Source organism: Lolium rigidum, chromosome 7, assembly GCF_022539505.1.
Source record: "Lolium rigidum isolate FL_2022 chromosome 7, APGP_CSIRO_Lrig_0.1, whole genome shotgun sequence".
Lineage (NCBI taxonomy): Eukaryota > Viridiplantae > Streptophyta > Magnoliopsida > Poales > Poaceae > Lolium > Lolium rigidum.
Window position 1 is genome coordinate 157105365 of NC_061514.1, and position 17232 is coordinate 157122596.

Consider the following 17232-nt stretch of genomic DNA (forward strand, 5'->3'; position numbering starts at 1 on the left):
GATGCTCCAGGGGCTGAAATGGTGGCGTCGCCATCCACGCCTATCTGAGGTAGGAGAAACAAACGAGATCACACTGGTTTGCCTTTGAATGCACTATGAACCGAAGAGAGTTCGGTTTGCACCTGGTGCCACCTCAGTGGGTGGACAATCTAGCATGAGAGGGTAGGAATCTCATGGACGCATGTAATTTTCACAGAGACCTGTGTTTTATGTTGTGGGGTGTGCAAATTCAGTAACCTAATGATGCCTACTTTTTGTCAAAAAAAAAATAGTTAATGAGTCTGGCTGATCGTGAGGAACTGACAGCTACCTAATCGGGCAGTGGTAATGGGTTTAGCTGTGCATATTTGTGATAGTGTGCTCATAGATTCTTCTAATTCTGATAATGGTTTACGGTTATCCGTAGGTCAAGGAGGACATAGTGATAGGGAGTGCAAAGACGACCAGTACAACTCATCGTGGTGCATCAGCAGCAGCTGGTAATTCATGAATTTGAGTATATACCTGGGATACAAAGGGTGAGGGTTGGATAAGTCTTAATGCCATGTTATACTGCGGATTCAGCAGGTGCCGCGAGTGGCGACGTATCCAGGGGCATCGTCCAGTTGAAGCCTCGGCACTATAACTGGTATGTCGTGCTCAAGTGTTAATGACATTACTATGTGATGGTGAAAAAACTTTGCAGTTGAGTGTACTCCGAATCTGATATGGCTAGTTGTTACGCACTGTCTGAAAGTTGTGCTTCTACCCTTTGCTGTAGGTATACGGACTTTCGTTCAGCTTCCAGGCATAGAGAAGCACATTGGGTACTCATTCAGATAGACGATAAGGATTGCGTGAAGAGAGAGCTAGACTAGCAGTTCCCAATCACAGACGATGCAGGGGTGCAGCATGATCAGCCAGTCCTTCAATATGGATGAGATGGACGAAGCCATGGATCTTGGGGAATGTATCCACAAAGATACCACCCCTGTTCCGCACCCTGTTCCGCAATGAAGGAGTTAGTCAGTCCGAACAGGTACAGTCCAGGATGGTGTGTGTCGGTCCAAATCGTCAGCCCGCAATCTGCCAATCTGTACCGTCAATATGGAGATGACTGCAACGTATTCAATTGTGTTGCCCAGTGGGCCTGGGCACTGTTTATTAATCGGGATACTGACACTAGTAGAAAACCTCTCATCCATCTAAGCCATTGGTACCGGTTCCCTTACGAACCGGTACCAATGGGGTTATCTATACCGGTTGAATGGCTCTGGCGGGCGAGGAGATTTGGTACCGGTTCGTTAGGAGCTTTCGTACCGGTTCGTGTTAGGAACCGGTACGAAAGGTCTTCGGCCAAAATTCGGACGCGTGGTGGGGCGCGGGCTGGACCTTTGGTACCGGTTCGTAACACGAACCGGTACGAAAGGGTACCCGGCCATATCAAAATCGCCCGGATCGTCCCGAGCCCCCTGCCGGCTCTCATTTTTCTCTTCTTCCTCACAATCTAAATTTTTCTCCACCTCTCACACTCCAATAATCTTTATTTTTCTCCACCATTTTAACAAGATTAACGACCTCCATCTATCCAAGGGTTAGCAATATCATCCTTTCTTCCGGCGTTCCTAATTTAGCTCATTTCTTTGGTAGTTTAACTCGTACTATTTTTCTAGTGCTAGCAAGGTGTTTGATGAAATGCCTAAGTTAGGGATTTTACTTTTTTATAATCAATTTGAGCTGAAATTATGGTATATTTTGTAGGTTTTAATTAGTATCATCCCCGTCCTCACCGCCGTCGATCGCTAGCGTCGTCCCCTAGCCGGCACCGTACAACCTCGGTGAGCCTCTTCTTTTTTATAAAAAAAACTTAGTTTTATGTGATGAACTTGAATATTAGTTAAGTTGGTCACTCATATATCCATGATGTTGTGTACTTAATGATTTTTGATATACATATAAAATGCGAGATGAGTCGACAATGGATGTACGGTGACCGGTGCCATCCCGAGTTCATTATCGGCATGCATTACTTTCTCAACGTGGCTGAGGCAAACAGAGCGGTCGAATGGTTTCATGTATTGTCCATGTAGTTCCTGTAAGAATATGAAGGATTACTCTACCTCGAAGACCCTTCACGTCCACCTGCTGGAGAATGGTTTCATGCCCAGCTATAATTGTTGGACCAAGCACGGAGAAAGAGGGGTTATATTGGAAGACAACGAAGAAGAAGAGGATAGTGACAACTATCCCAGCTTATTCACTGAAGACGATGGTAGTAGAATGGGGGAAGACGAAGCTGAAGAAGAGCTCATTTTCGATGAGCCGATTTTTGATGACCCGGATGACGATTTGGGTCGGGCCATTCTTGATGCGAAGATGAACTGCGGAAATGAAAAGGAGAGGTTGAAGTTGGAGAAAATGTTAGAGGATCACAACAAACTGTTGTACCCAAATTGCGAAAATGGTCGGAAAAAGTCTGGGTACCACGCTGGAATTGCTGCGAGTGGAAGGCAGAGAATGGTACTTCGACAAGGGATTTGAAAAGTTGCTGAAAATAATAAAGAAGATGCTTCCGGGGGAGAACGTGTTGCCCTCTAGCACGTACGAAGCAAAGAAGGTTGTCTGCCCTCTAGGATTAGAGGTGCGAGAAGATACATGCATGCATCAATGACTGCATCCTCTACCGCGGGGAGTACGAGAATTTGAATGCATGCCCGGTATGTAGTGCATTGAGGTATAAGATCGGGCGAGATGACCCCGGCGATGTTGAGGGTGAGTCCACCCCCGGGAAGAGGGTTCTCGCGAAGGTGATGTGGTATGCTCCTATAATACCACGGTTGAAACGTTTGTTCCGGAACAAAGAGCATGCCAAGTTGTTGCGATGGCACAAAGAGGACCGTAAGAAAGATGTGATGTCTGAGACACCCGCCGACGGGTCGCGGTGGAGAAAAATCGACGGAGAGTTCAAGTCATTTTCAGATGACGCAAGGAACTTAAGATTTGGTCTAAGTACGGATGGCTTTAATCCTTTCGGGGAGCAGAGCTCCAGTCATAGCACCTGGCCGGTGACTCTATGTATCTATAACCTTCCTCCTTGGTTGTGCATGAAGCGGAAGTTCATTATGATGCCGGTGCTCATCCGGGGCCCGAAGCAACCCGGCAACGACATTGATGTGTACCCGAGGCCATTGGTTGAAGAACTTTTAGAGTTGTGGCGTGACGAAGGTGTACCTGTGTGGGATGAGCACGAACAAAAGGAATTTAACCTACGAGCGTTGTTATTTGTAACCATCAATGATTGGCCTGCTCTTGGTAACATTTCGAGGCAGTCAAACAAGGGATACAATGCATGCACACTACTTGTTTAGGTGAGACTCGATAGTATTTATTTGGGAAACAAGAATGTGTACCAGGGCATCGTCGATTTCTTCCAAAACAACATCACGTAAGAAAGAGAGGAAAGCATTTCGGAGGTGAGGCGGATAACCGAACCAAGCCTACCCGCCCTAATGGGGAAGTTATATATGATATGGTCAAGGATTTAGAAGTGATCTTTGGAAAGGGTCCCGGCGGACAATCTGTTCCGCATGATGTTGACGGACACGTACCCATGTGGAAGAAGAAGTCGATATTTTGGGAGCTACCCTACTGGAAATTCTTAGAGGTTCACTCTGCAATCGACGTGATGCACGTGACGAAAAATCTTTGCGTGAACCCTGCTAAACTTCTTGGGCGTGTATGGGAAGACAAAAGATACACCGGATGCACGGCGGGACCAGCAAAGTATCCACGAAGGAAACAACACTGAATCCGAGAGAAGTATCAAGGTCACTGCCGGCTATGCTCTTACCAAAGAGGAGAAGGAGATCTTTTTGAAGTCCCGAGTAGCATCAAGGTCCCGTCCGGCTTCTCGTCGAATATAAAGGGAATAATAAACATGTCGGAGAAAAAGTTTCAAAACCTAAAGTCTCATGACTGCCACGTGATTATGACACAATTACTTCCGGTTGCATTGAGGGGGCTTACTGCCGGAAAATGTTCGAGTACCCATTGTGAAGCTATGTGCGTTCCTCAATGCAATTTCTCGGAAGGTGATCAATCCACTTACTCTACAAAATTTGCGGAAGGATGTGGTCCAATGTCTAGTCGGCTTCGAGTTGGTGTTCCCACCATCCTTCTTCAATATTATGACACATCTCCTAGTTCACCCGGTCGAAGAGATTGGCGTTCTCGGTCCTGTATTTGTACACAACATGTTCCCCTTTGAGAGATTCATGGGAGTCTTAAAGAAGTACGTTCATAACCGTGCTAGGCCGAAGGAAGCATCTCCAAGGGCTATGGAACGAGAGGAGGTCATTGAGTTTTGTGTTGACTTTATTCCGACCTTAAGCCGATCGGTGTTCCCGAATCGCGCTATGAGGGGAGACTGCGTGGAAAAGGCACGCTAGGAAAGAAATCAGCAACGTGTATGGACGGACATTCTTTCACTCAAGCACACTACACGAGTTCTACTTAATTCCATCTTGGTGGCTCCGTACAAAGAGGAACACAAGGAGATCTTACGCTCTAAATACCCGGAGCAACGTGAAGATTGGATTGATGGAGAACACATGAAGACTTTCGGCGGTTGGTTGCAAACACGTCTCATGAATGTCACGGATGACGAGCAGCTGTACTTGTTGGCCAAGCAACCATCTTCTACTATATCGACTTTTCAAGGGTACGAGATTAATGGGAACACATTTTACACTTTCGCCCAAGACAAAAAGAGCACCAACCAAAACAGTGGTGTCCGCTTTGATGGAGAAGATGGCAATGGGAACAAGGTCACATATTATGGGTACATAGAGGAGATATGGGAACTTGACTATGGACCTAATTTCAAGGTCCCTTTGTTCCGGTGCAAATGGTTCAACTCTGAAAGACGGGGTACAGGTAGACCCGCGGTACGGAATGACTACGGTGGATTTCAAGAATCTTGGGTACGACACCGAACCATTCGTCCTAGCCGGTGAAGTGGCTCAGGTTTTTTATGTGAAGGATATGTCTAGCAAACCGAAAAAAAGAAAAGAAAGGCAAGAGGACACATCATACGATGAGCCAAAGCGGCACATAGTTCTTTCGGGAAAAAGAAACATCGTGGGAGTAGAGGACAAGACAGACATGTCGAGAAGATTATAATAAGTTTGACGATATTCCACCCTTCAAGGTAAAAATTGACCCAAGCATCATCTTAAACAATGAAGATTGTCCATGGTTGCGTCGCAGGTAAGAAGAAAGGGAAACGAGCGAAGAAAACTCAGAAGACTAGCTAGCTACATATAGGGATCATAACTTGTGTATCTCAATATGGAAATCACTTTTGTGTAATGATGTTACTGTATGTAAGATATTAACAATGGAGATGGTCGACAAGTTCCGCCACGGGAGATTTCCCAACCCTTTCCTCCATCCATGGTGATGAAACTCTCCATCCATGTTGGCTTGTTGAGCTGCTTCCCATGGTGTATCGATGCTCCTTTTATAGGCAGAGCGTCCTTATCCTGCCGACCGCTTTAGTACCGGTTGTAGACACGAACCGGTACTAAAGGTTACCCACGCGTCCTTATCCTGCCGACAGCTTTAGTACCGGTTGCACCCACCAACCGGTACTAAAGGTTACCCACGCGTCCTTATCCCACCGACAGGGCGTCGTGCGCTACATACTTTATCTCATCGAGCAGGGCGTTGATACGTCTCCGACGTATCGATAATTTCTTATGTTCCATGCCACATTATTGATGTTATCTACATGTTATATGCACACTTTATGTCATATTCGTGCATTTTCTGGAACTAACCTATTAACAAGATGCCGAAGTGCCGGTTCTCGTTTTCTGCTGTTTTTGGTTTCAGAAATCCTAGTAACGAAATATTCTCGGAATCGGACGAAATCAACGCCCAAGTTCCTATTTTCATCGGAAGCATCCAGAACACCCGGGAAGGACCAGAGGGGAGCCCTGGGGGCCCCACACCACACCCCGGCGCGGCCTAGGGGGGGCCGCGCCCCCCTAGGGTTTGGCCAGCCCTTCGACCTTCCTGCGCCGCCTCTTCGCCTATAAGAAGCCCCTGGATCAGAAAACCCGATACCAATCGACGAAACCCACGAAACCTTCCGGAGCCGCCGCCATCGCGAAGCCAAGATCCGGGGGACAGGATCTCCGTTCCGGCACCTCGCCGGAGCGGGGAAGTGCCCCGGAAGGCTTCTCCATCGACACCGCTGCCATCTCCACCGCCATCTTCATCACCGCTCGCTGGTCCCATGAGGAGGGAGTAGTTCTCCATCGAGGCTCGGGGCTGTACCGGTAGCTATGTGGTTCATCTCTCTCCTATGTGCTTCAATACAATAATCTCATGAGCTGCCTTACATGATTGAGATTCATATGATGATGCTTGTAATCTAGATGCCATTATGCTAGTCAAGTGAGTTTTACTTGTGTGATCTCCGGAGACTCCTTGTCCCACGTGTGTAAAGGTGACAGTGTGTGCACCGTGTGGGTCTCTTAGGCTAGATTTCACAGAATACTTATTCACTGTTGAATGGCATAGTGAGGTGCTTATTTATATCTCTTTAAAATTGCAATATGTTTTGTATCACAATTTATCTATGTGCTACTCTAGTGATGTGTTATTAAAGTAGTTTTATTCCTCCTGCATGTGTGCAAAGGTGACAGTGCGTGCACCGTGTTAGTACTTGGTTTATGCTATGATCATGATCTCTTGTAGATTGCGAAGTTAACTATTGCTATGATAATATTGATGTGATCTATTCCTCCTACATATGCATGAAGGTGACAAGTGTGCATGCTATGCTAGTACTTGGTTTAGTCTCGTTGATCTATCTTACACTAAAGGTTACTAAAATATGAGCATTATTGTGGAGCTTGTTAACTCCGACATTGAGGGTTCGTGTAATCCTACGCAATGTGTTCATCATCCAACAAAAGTGTAGAGTATGCATTTATCTATTCTCGTTATGTGATCAATGTTGAGAGTGTCCACTAGTGAAAGTGTAATCCCTAGGCCTTGTTCCTAAATATCGCTATCGCTGCTTGTTTACTTGTTTTATCTGCGTTACTACTGCTACATTACTACCGCTTATTTACTCGTCCCGGGCAAAGCACTTTTCCGGTGTCGTTGCCGTTGCTACTACTTATTCATACCACCTGTATTTCACTATCTCTTCGCCGAACTAGTGCACCTATTAGGTGTGTTGGGGACACAAGAGACTTCTTGCTTTGTGGTTGCAGGGTTGCATGAGAGGGATATCTTTGACCTCTTCCTCCCCGAGTTCGATAAACCTTGGGTGATCCACTTAAGGGAAACTTGCTGCTGTTCTACAAACCTCTGCTCTTGGAGGCCCAACACTGTCTACAAGAATAGAAGCTCCCGTAGACATCAAGCACTTTTCTGGCGCCGTTGCCGGGGAAGAAAGGTAAAAGGTACTCACACTCCGGACCTCGGCTACCAAGCTATTTTCCGTCATTGTAAGTACTCGAAGCTATTTCCTTTAGATCCTGCAATTGCAACTTTTTGTTTCTTGTTTACACTAGTTAGGCATAATGGAAAACAACAAAAAAATTGGTGAGCTTTTTAATCTTTTTCCTGATTTAGAATTGTTTGATGCGAGAATTAAAAAACCTATGGAACCTTATTTGCATGCTAGTAGCGATGTTATTAGTATGAATGCAATTACTCGCTAATGCTATGAAGAAGTCTAAGTTTGGGGAAGCTAGTTTTTGTGGTCTTTTTAGCTTCCCATCTTTAGGGGAGAAAATTTGTTCCGATAATGCTTTATCTCCCATATGCGATAACTCTAATAATGCTTCGATATTTTAAATCCACTCGCTGAAAGTATTCCGTATAAAATACCCATGAAAATTATTGAACGTGTTATGGACAACCACTATAAAGGGGATGGAACTGTCCATCCTAGAGATCATTCTACTGTTTTTGCACGAATTATGTGGGTTGTTCAAGTGTGCGGGTATCTCTATGGATGAAGTGAGGAAGAAGCTTTTCTTCGTTTCGTTGTCCGGTAAAGCGACGCATTGGTATAAATTGTTGGAGAATAGGAATTCTCTTGGTTGGGAGGAAATTGCATCTCTCTTTTATTCTAAATTTTATCCTCCGCATGAAGTGCATATTGACAGGAATTATATTTATAACTTTTATCCTCGTGATGGAGAGAGTATTTCTCAAGCGTGGGGGAGATTGAAATCACTAATGCTCAAATGTCCCATTCATGAGCTCCCCGTAATGTTATTGTTAACAATTTTTATGCGAGGCTTTCAGGACAACACAAGGACTATCCGGACGCGTGTTCGGAGGGATCTTTCACAAGCAAGGAGGTTGAAGCTAGGTGGGACCTCCTTGATCGGATTGAGGACAACTCGAAGGATGGGAGAACAATGAAGGTAAAGAGTCGGGTATAAATTATGATTATGAATGCATTGAAACTTTTATGGATACCGATAAATTTCGAAATATGAGTGCCACTTATGGTCTTGACTCTCAAGTTGCTGCAAATCTTTATAAAGCCTTTGCTTCTCATTTCGAATTGCCTAAAAATAATTTTGATAAGTATCATGAACCTTTTAAAGAGGCTTGCATGAAGAATGAAATTGTTGTTAATTATTGCAATAAGCATGCTCAAACTCCTAAGAATGCTATTTCCTATAAGCATGTTAATTTTTGTGGAATACATAGACCTTGTGGAATTAATCAAATCAAAGATGAATATTGTATCCATCATGCTAATGAAAAAACTAGAAAGTGGTTTAGGGCTCTAGATGATCTTGGTAAAAAGGTTTGTGCCCTCTATCCTTTTATTTGTGAAGTTTGCCATGAAGTGGGTCATTTTAATTTTCAATGCTCCTCCAATGATAATTTGAACCCAATGAGTGCTGCAAATTTGTATTGTGATGATGAAATTACTCCTAATCAGCATGATGAACTTACTTTATTTTTGGGGTGTGAAGAACTGTCGAGAAAAATCTCTTTGTTACATATGAGTGATCTTGATATTGATGATGTCCTGCATGGGTGTTTTTCTTATTGCATTGATAATAGCCATACAAATACTTACATACAAAATATTTTAGAAGATGACACCTTGCCAAAATATGATAGGACCGCTGTGTGTTTTCAACTAATTAATGAAAAGGAGGGATCCTCCCAAGTTTCTTCTATTGTTTCTGAAAATAAATCATGTTATGCGGACAAGCCACCTTTCAAGCTTCTCCCTCCTGAAGAAGGGAACGAGGAAAAGGAGAAGGAGAAGAAGAAGAAGGGAACGAAGAAGAAGAAGAAGAAGAAGAAGAAGGGGAATAAAAAGAAAGAGGTAACATCATATCCCCGCGTATATGAGATAACAATAGGTAACCGTAAGTATGTTGCTCCTAATGATTATTGTGATAATGAATCTGAATATGATGATCTTCCTATGCCCTTTACATACATTAGCAATCATGATTTGAATGAGCACACTACTTTTGATATTGCAAATCTCTGGGAAACTAATTCCGAAAATGATGATGATAATGATTGCCATAGTGTCAGTGCTATCCATGCTTCCTCCCATAATGATATAGAAAGCTCTAAGCTTGGGGAAGAGGTGTTTGCAAATCCTTTAGCTACTGGTCATTATGTTCTTGATACATCTCCTTCTAATAACAATAATGGTGTGGACACAGATAAACCGACTGTGAAAGATAATTGTTCTATTTCTTATGATGACACTGTGCCTCCGATCTCTAATGATCATTACAAAGAATGCTATGATATAGGTTCTAACTATCCTTATGAAACTTGTCATAGTCATGATTGGGTTACCAAAAACAATTCCCTTAATATGCAACTTGTTTACCATGTTCAAATTCTTGATAATAATCTTGCTCCAATTACTATTAATGAGAATAACTCTTCTTATGCCAAATTTAATGATACTTCTATGCATATGAACCATGATAAGAATGTTTTAAGTGATGGGTATATTGTGGATTTCATCAATGATGCTACTGAAAGCTCTTATGAGAGAGGGAAATATGGTTATATGCATCTTAATAATATTAAGTTTCCCTCTTTATGTTGAGAATCTTGAAGTTACTCGTGTTTTATCCTCTTATGCTTGTCACTTTGTTCTTCATGAATTCATTTGTGTACAAGATTCCTCTGCATAGGAAGCATGTTAGGCTTAAATGTGTTTTGAATTTGCCTCTTGAAGCTCTCTTTTGCTTCAAATATTATTTCTTGCGGGTGCATCACCAAAACTGCTGAGCCCATCTTAATGGCTATAAAGAAAGAACTTCTTGGGAGATAACCCATGTGCTATTTTGCTACAGTACTTTGTTTTATATTTGTGTCTTGGAAGTTGTTTACTACTGTATAAACCTCTCCTTATCTTAGTTTTGTGTTTTGTTGTGCCAAGTAAAGTCGTTGATAGAAAAGTTCATACTAGATTTGGATTACTGCGCAGAAACTGTTTTATTTGCTGTCACGAATCTGGGCAAAATTCTCTGTAGGTAACTCAGAAAATTATGCCAATTTACGTGAGTGATCCTCAGATATGTACGCAACTTTCATTCAATTTGGGCATTTTCATCTGAGCAAGTCTGGTGCCATTTTAAAATTCGTCTTTACGGACTGTTCTGTTTTGACAGATTCTGCCTTTTATTTCGCATTGCTTCTTTCGCTGTGTTGGGTGGATCTCTTTGTTCCATTACCTTTCAGTAGCTTTGGGCAATATCCAGAAGTGTTAAGAATGATTGTGTCACCTCTGAACATGTGAGTTTTTGATTATGCACTAACCCTCTAATGAGTTTGTTTCGAGTTTGGTGTGGAGGAAGTTTTCAAGGGTCAAGAGAGGAGGATGATATACTATGATCAAGGGGAGTGAAAGCTCTAAGCTTGGGGATGCCCCCGTGGTTCATCCCTGCATATTTCAAGAAGACTCAAGCATCTAAGCTTGGGGATGCCCAAGGCATCCCCTTCTTCATCGACAACATTATCAGGTTCCTCCCCTGAAACTATATTTTTATTCGGTCACATCTTATGTACTTTACTTGGAGCGTCTGTGTGCTTTTGTTTTTTGTTTGTGTTTGAATAAATTGGATTACATCATGCTTGTGTGGGAGAGAGACACGCTCCGCTGGTTCGTATGAACACATGTGTTCTTAGCTCATAATATTCATGGCGAAGTTTCTTCTTCGTTAAATTGTTATATGGTTGGAATTGGAAAATGATACATGTAGTAATTGCTATAATGTCTTGGGTAATGTGATACTTGGCAATTTTTGTGCTCATGTTTAAGCTCTTGCATCATATACTTTGCACCTATTAATGAAGAAATACATAGAGCATGCTAAAATTTGGTTTGCATATTTGGTTTCTCTAAGGTCTAGATAATTTCTAGTATTGAGTTTGAACAACAAGGAAGACGGTGTAGAGTCTTATAATGTTTTCAATATGTCTTTTATGTGAGTTTTGCTGCACCGGTTCATCCTTGTGTTTGTTTCAAATAACCTTGCTAGCCTAAACCTTGTATCGAGAGGGAATACTTCTCATGCATCCAAAATACTTGAGCCAACCACTATGCCATTTGTGTCCACCATACCTACCTATACTACATGGTATTTTTCCCGCCATTCCAAAGTAAATTGCTTGAGTGCTACCTTTAAAATTCCATCATTCACCTTTGCAATATATAGCTCATGGGACAAATAGCTTAAAAACTATTGTGGTATTGAATATGTAATTATGCACTTTATCTCTTATTAAGTTGCTTGTTGTGCGATAACCATGTTTATCGGGGAACGCCATCAACTCATTGTTGAATTTCATGTGAGTTGCTATGCATGTTCGTCTTGTCGGAAGTAAGGGCGATCTACACTGAGTTGAATGGTTTGAGCATGCATATTGTGAGAGAAGAACATTGGGCCGCTAACTAAAGCCATGATCCATGGTGGAAGTTTCAGTTTTGGACAAACATCCTCAAATCTCTAATGAGAAAAGAATTAATTGTTGTCAAATTCTTAAAGCATTAAAAGAGGAGTCCATTATCTGTTGTCTATGTTGTCCCGGTATGGATGTCTAAGTTGAGAATAATCAAAAGCGAGAAATCCAAATGCGAGCTTTCTCCTTAGACCTTTGTACAGAGCGGCATAGAGGTACCCCTTTGTGAAACTTGGTTAAAGCATATGTATTGCGGTGATAATCCGGTAGTCCAAGCTAATTAGGACAAGGTGCGGGCACTATTGGTACACTATGCATGAGGCTTGCAACTTATAAGATATAATTTACATGATGCATATGCTTTATTACTACCGTTGACAAAATTGTTTCATGTTTTCAAAATCAAAGCTCTAGCACAAATATAGCAATCGATGCTTTTCCTCTATGAGGACCATTCTTTTACTTTCGATGTTGAGTCAGTTCACCTATTTCTCTCCACCTCAAGAAGCAAACACTTGTGTGAACTGTGCATTGATTCCTACATATTTGCATATTGCACTTATTATATTACTCTATGTTGACAATATCCATGAGATATACATGTTATAAGTTGAAAGCAACCGCTGAAACTTAATCTTCTTTTGTGTTGCTTCAATGCCTTTACTTTGAATTATTGCTTTATGAGTTAACTCTTATGCAAGACTTATTGATGCTTGTCTTGAAGTGCTATTCATGAAAAGTCTTTGCTATATGATTCACTTGTTTACTCATGTCATATACATTGTTTTGATCGCTGCATTCACTACGTATGCTTTACAAATAGTATGATCAAGTTTATGATGGCATGTCACTCCAGAAATTATCTTTGTTATCGTTTTACCTGCCGGGACGAGCAGAACTAAGCTTGGGGATGCTGATACGTCTCCGACGTATCGATAATTTCTTATGTTCCATGCCACATTATTGATGTTATCTACATGTTATATGCACACTTTATGTCATATTCGTGCATTTTCCGGAACTAACCTATTAACAAGATGCCGAAGTGCCGGTTCCTCGTTTTCTGCTGTTTTTGGTTTCGAAATCCTAGTAACGAAATATTCTCGAATCGGACGAAATCAACGCCCAAGTTCCTATTTTCATCGGAAGCATCCAGAACACCCGGGAAGGACCGTAGGGGAGCCCCGGGGGCCCCACACCACACCCCGGCGCGGCCGTGGGGGCCGCGCCCCCTAGGGTGTGGGCCCCCTTCGACCTTCCCGCGCCGCCTCTCCGCCTATAAGAAGCCCCCTGGATCGAAAACCCGATACCAATCGACGAAACCCACGTAAACCTTCCGAGCCGCCGCCATCGCGAAGCCAAGATCCGGGGACAGGATCTCTGTTCCGGCACCCTGCCGGAGCGGGGAAGTGCCCCCGAAGGCTTCTCCATCGACACCGCTGCCATCTCCACCGCCATCTTCATCACCGCTGCTGCTCCCATGAGGAGGAGTAGTTCTCCATCGAGGCTCGGGGCTGTACCGGTAGCTATGTGGTTCATCTCTCTCCTATGTGCTTCAATACAATAATCTCATGAGCTGCCTTACATGATTGAGATTCATATGATGATGCTTGTAATCTAGATGCCATTATGCTAGTCAAGTGAGTTTTACTTATGTGATCTCCTGGAGACTCCTTGTCCCACGTGTGTAAAGGTGACGAGTGTGTGCACCGTGTGGGTCTCTTAGGCTAGATTTCACAGAATACTTATTCACTGTTGAATGGCATAGTGAGGTGCTTATTTATATCTCTTTAAAATTGCAATATGTTTTGTATCACAATTTATCTATGTGCTACTCTAGTGATGTGTTATTAAAGTAGTTTTATTCCTCCCGCATGTGTGCAAAGGTGACAGTGCGTGCACCGTGTTAGTACTTGGTTTATGCTATGATCATGATCTCTTGTAGATTGCGAAGTTAACTATTGCTATGATAATATTGATGTGATCTATTCCTCCTACATATGCATGAAGGTGACAAGTGTGCATGCTATGCTAGTACTTGGTTTAGTCTGTTGATCTATCTTACACTAAAGGTTACTAAAATATGAGCATTATTGTGGAGCTTGTTAACTCCGGCATTGAGGGTTCGTGTAATCCTACGCAATGTGTTCATCATCCAACAAAAGTGTAGAGTATGCATTTATCTATTCTGTTATGTGATCAATGTTGAGAGTGTCCACTAGTGAAAGTGTAATCCCTAGGCCTTGTTCCTAAATACGCTATCGCTGCTTGTTTACTGTTTTACCGCGTTACTACCGCTACATTACTACCGCTTGTTTACTCGTCCCGGGCAAAGCACTTTTCTCGGTGTCGTTGCCGTTGCTACTACTTATTCATACCACCTGTATTTCACTATCTCTTCGCCGAACTAGTGCACCTATTAGGTGTGTTGGGGACACAAGAGACTTCTTGCTTTGTGGTTGCAGTGGTTGCATGAGAGGGATATCTTTGACCTCTTCCTCCCCGAGTTCGATAAACCTTGGGTGATCCACTTAAGGGAAACTTGCTGCTGTTCTACAAACCTCTCGCTCTTGGAGGCCCAACACTGTCTACAAGAATAGAAGCTCCCGTAGACATCAGCGTCCTTATCCTGCCGACAGCTTTAGTACCGGTTGCACCCACCAACCGGTACTAAAGGTTTGCCTCTCGTCTTCCCGCCTATTTTCTTCCCACGCTTTCCACCGGTTCCCGCCTTTGTCTTCCCGCCATTTTTTCACTATATATATGTAGGCTTGGCCACCATTTACATATCACATCTAGACTCATATCTGCAAACCTCATCATTCTCTCCCATGGCTTCCATCGCATCTCTAACCCCCCGGGAGGCGGAGGCGCTTTGCGCCTCGAACTACCCCCGCCCGCCGGGCTACCGCGTCCCGACCGGCTGGTTGCTAAGCTGCCGGAGGCGTACCGGTCCCTCCGATCCCTCTAGGTGTGGCGCCCGAGATGGCCATCACGAACCACTACTACTTCGAGCTCACGCCGAGCAGGCGGAGGAATCCCCGGTGGCATCCCGACTACAGCCCGACTTGGGAAAGCTTCTTCATCAATCGGCGTGAGAGGGCGCTTTCCGAGCATGAGGAGGGCGGTCCGCCTCCTTCGAACTTCAACGAGGCCGGCCGTCGGCCGTGGTGGCGCGGCCGGACTCTCCAGGGCGTCATGGCCTACCGTGGCCCCCGCCTGCGCTACCCTCAGTCCCAGCCCACGCGTGCTCACCCGCCGACCGGAGAGTACCGCGACCCCGATGCCAGCGACGATGATGACGGCGACTACGACGACTACGAGTGGCGACTACTACGGGGCTAGGCACGAGTATGACTGAATGACTCCAACAGTAGAATTTGGCCATGTATCTTTAATTTTCGGTTAAGCTATGTACTTTTAATTCGAGTTCAATCGTAATAAAAATTTATTCCCGCCCTTTCTTTCTCGCCTTTTTTCTCCCACGCGCGGCGTCGTGGCGGGAAAGTTTCCTGCGCGACGTCGTGGCGGGAAAGTTTCCTGCGCGACGTCGAGGCGGGAAACTTTCCCGCGCGAACGGCGTCGTGGCGGGAGTGTAAAGAAAGAAATAGAAACAATAAATAGAAAAGAAAATAAATAGAAAAGCAATAGAAAAAATAAATAGAAAAGAAACAGAAAAGAAAATAAATAGAAAAGCAACAGAAAAAAGAAATAGAAAAGAAATAGAAAAGAAAATAAAAAAGAAAAGAAACAGAAAAGAAATAGCAAAGAAACAACAAAGAAACAGAAAAAAAAACAGAAAAAGAAAAGAAACAGAAACAGAAAAGAAAAGAAAAGAAACAGCAAAGAAACAGAAAAGAAAAAGAAAAGAAACAGCAAAGAAAAGAAAACAGAAAAAGAAAAACAAAAAACAAAAAAAAACCTTTGGTACCGGTTGGTACCACCAACCGGTACGAAAGGCCTTTCGTACCGGTTGGTGGTACCAACCGGTACCAAAGGGGTTTCCCTGTGTTTTACACTTAGCCGCGCGGCCATCGTCTTCTCCATTCTCACACACGCAGACGCCGCCGACCTCACCCACGCCGTCCGCACCCACGCCGCGCCGCCATCGGAGCCACGCCGCGCCGCCATCCGAGCCACGCCGCGCCGTCCGCAGCCACGCGGTCGCCGTCGCCGCGCCCCGCGGGTAAGTCCGCCGCTCCCTCCCGGCCTTCTTCCCTCCCCCGCTTGCACGCGCGCTCGCACTGTCCGGCGTCGGCGCCGCCGACTTCGCCTCACCACGCCCCGCCGTGCCCCGACGTCGCCTCACCACGCCCCGCCGTTCCCCGACGCTCGCAGACGCCCACGCCGACGACGCCAAGCCGCACTCTGCGGCTTCGTCGACACCACCCTTAGGGTGTTCGACGAAATGCCGCAGACGCCCACGCCGGCCTCCACGTCACGTTCCTCCACAGCGACCACAACCGACGGAGGCTAGGCCTCGCCGCCGCAGGGGCGGAGGCTAGCTCGCCGTGGCTCCGGTTCCTGTCCGTGCCGGACGGCCTCCCCGACGACCACCCCCGCTCGGCGGGAAAGCTCCTCGAGTTCATGGAGTCCATGCAGACGCACACGAGCGTCGCCTACCGCGCCCTGCTTGTGTCCCTGCGCGCGGGTGCACCAGGTCGCGACGACGGCTTCCCTCCCGTGACATGCGTCGTCGCCGACGGGATAGTACTGCCGTTCGCGATCGACGTCGCGGAGGAGCTCGGCGTCCCGGCGATCGCCTTCCGGACGGCCAGCGCGTGCAGCTTCCTCGCCTACCTGTCCGTGCCCGAGCTCGTGGAGCTCGGCGAGGCCCCCGCCCCCGCAGGCGCCGACCTCGACGCGCCGGTCCACGGCGTCCCGGGGATGGAGGGCTTCCTGCGCCGGCGAGACCTCCCGAGCTTCTGCCGCGGCCACGCCGAGGACGGCGGCCTCGACCCCATGCTGCAGATGCTCCACGAGTTCACCGCGCACAGCAGCAATGCTCGGGCGCTCATATTCAACACGGCCGCGTCGCTGGAGCGGTCCGCACTCGCGCACGTCGCGCCGCGCATGCGCGACGTGTTCGCCATCGGCCCTCTCCACGCCATGTTCCAGGCGCCGGCGGCCGGCGGCGCCCTGTGGCGCGAGGACGACGGCTGCACGGCGTGGCTCGACGGGCACGCGGACCGGTCCATCGTGTACGTGAGCCTCGGGAGCCTCGCCGTCATCTCGCTCGAGCAGTTCACCGAGTACTCATAA

At 45.5% G+C, this 17232-nt stretch overlaps 1 protein-coding gene across 1 annotated transcript; it reads left to right on the forward strand.

Moving 5' to 3' along the window:
* Positions 1-876: 876 nt before the first annotated feature.
* On the forward strand, positions 877-17232 carry LOC124672180 (7-deoxyloganetic acid glucosyltransferase-like). The gene is made up of 2 exons (XM_047208453.1): positions 877-949; positions 16388-17232. Exons 1-2 carry the CDS (start codon positions 877-879, stop codon positions 17230-17232), a joined length of 918 nt encoding a protein of 305 aa, XP_047064409.1.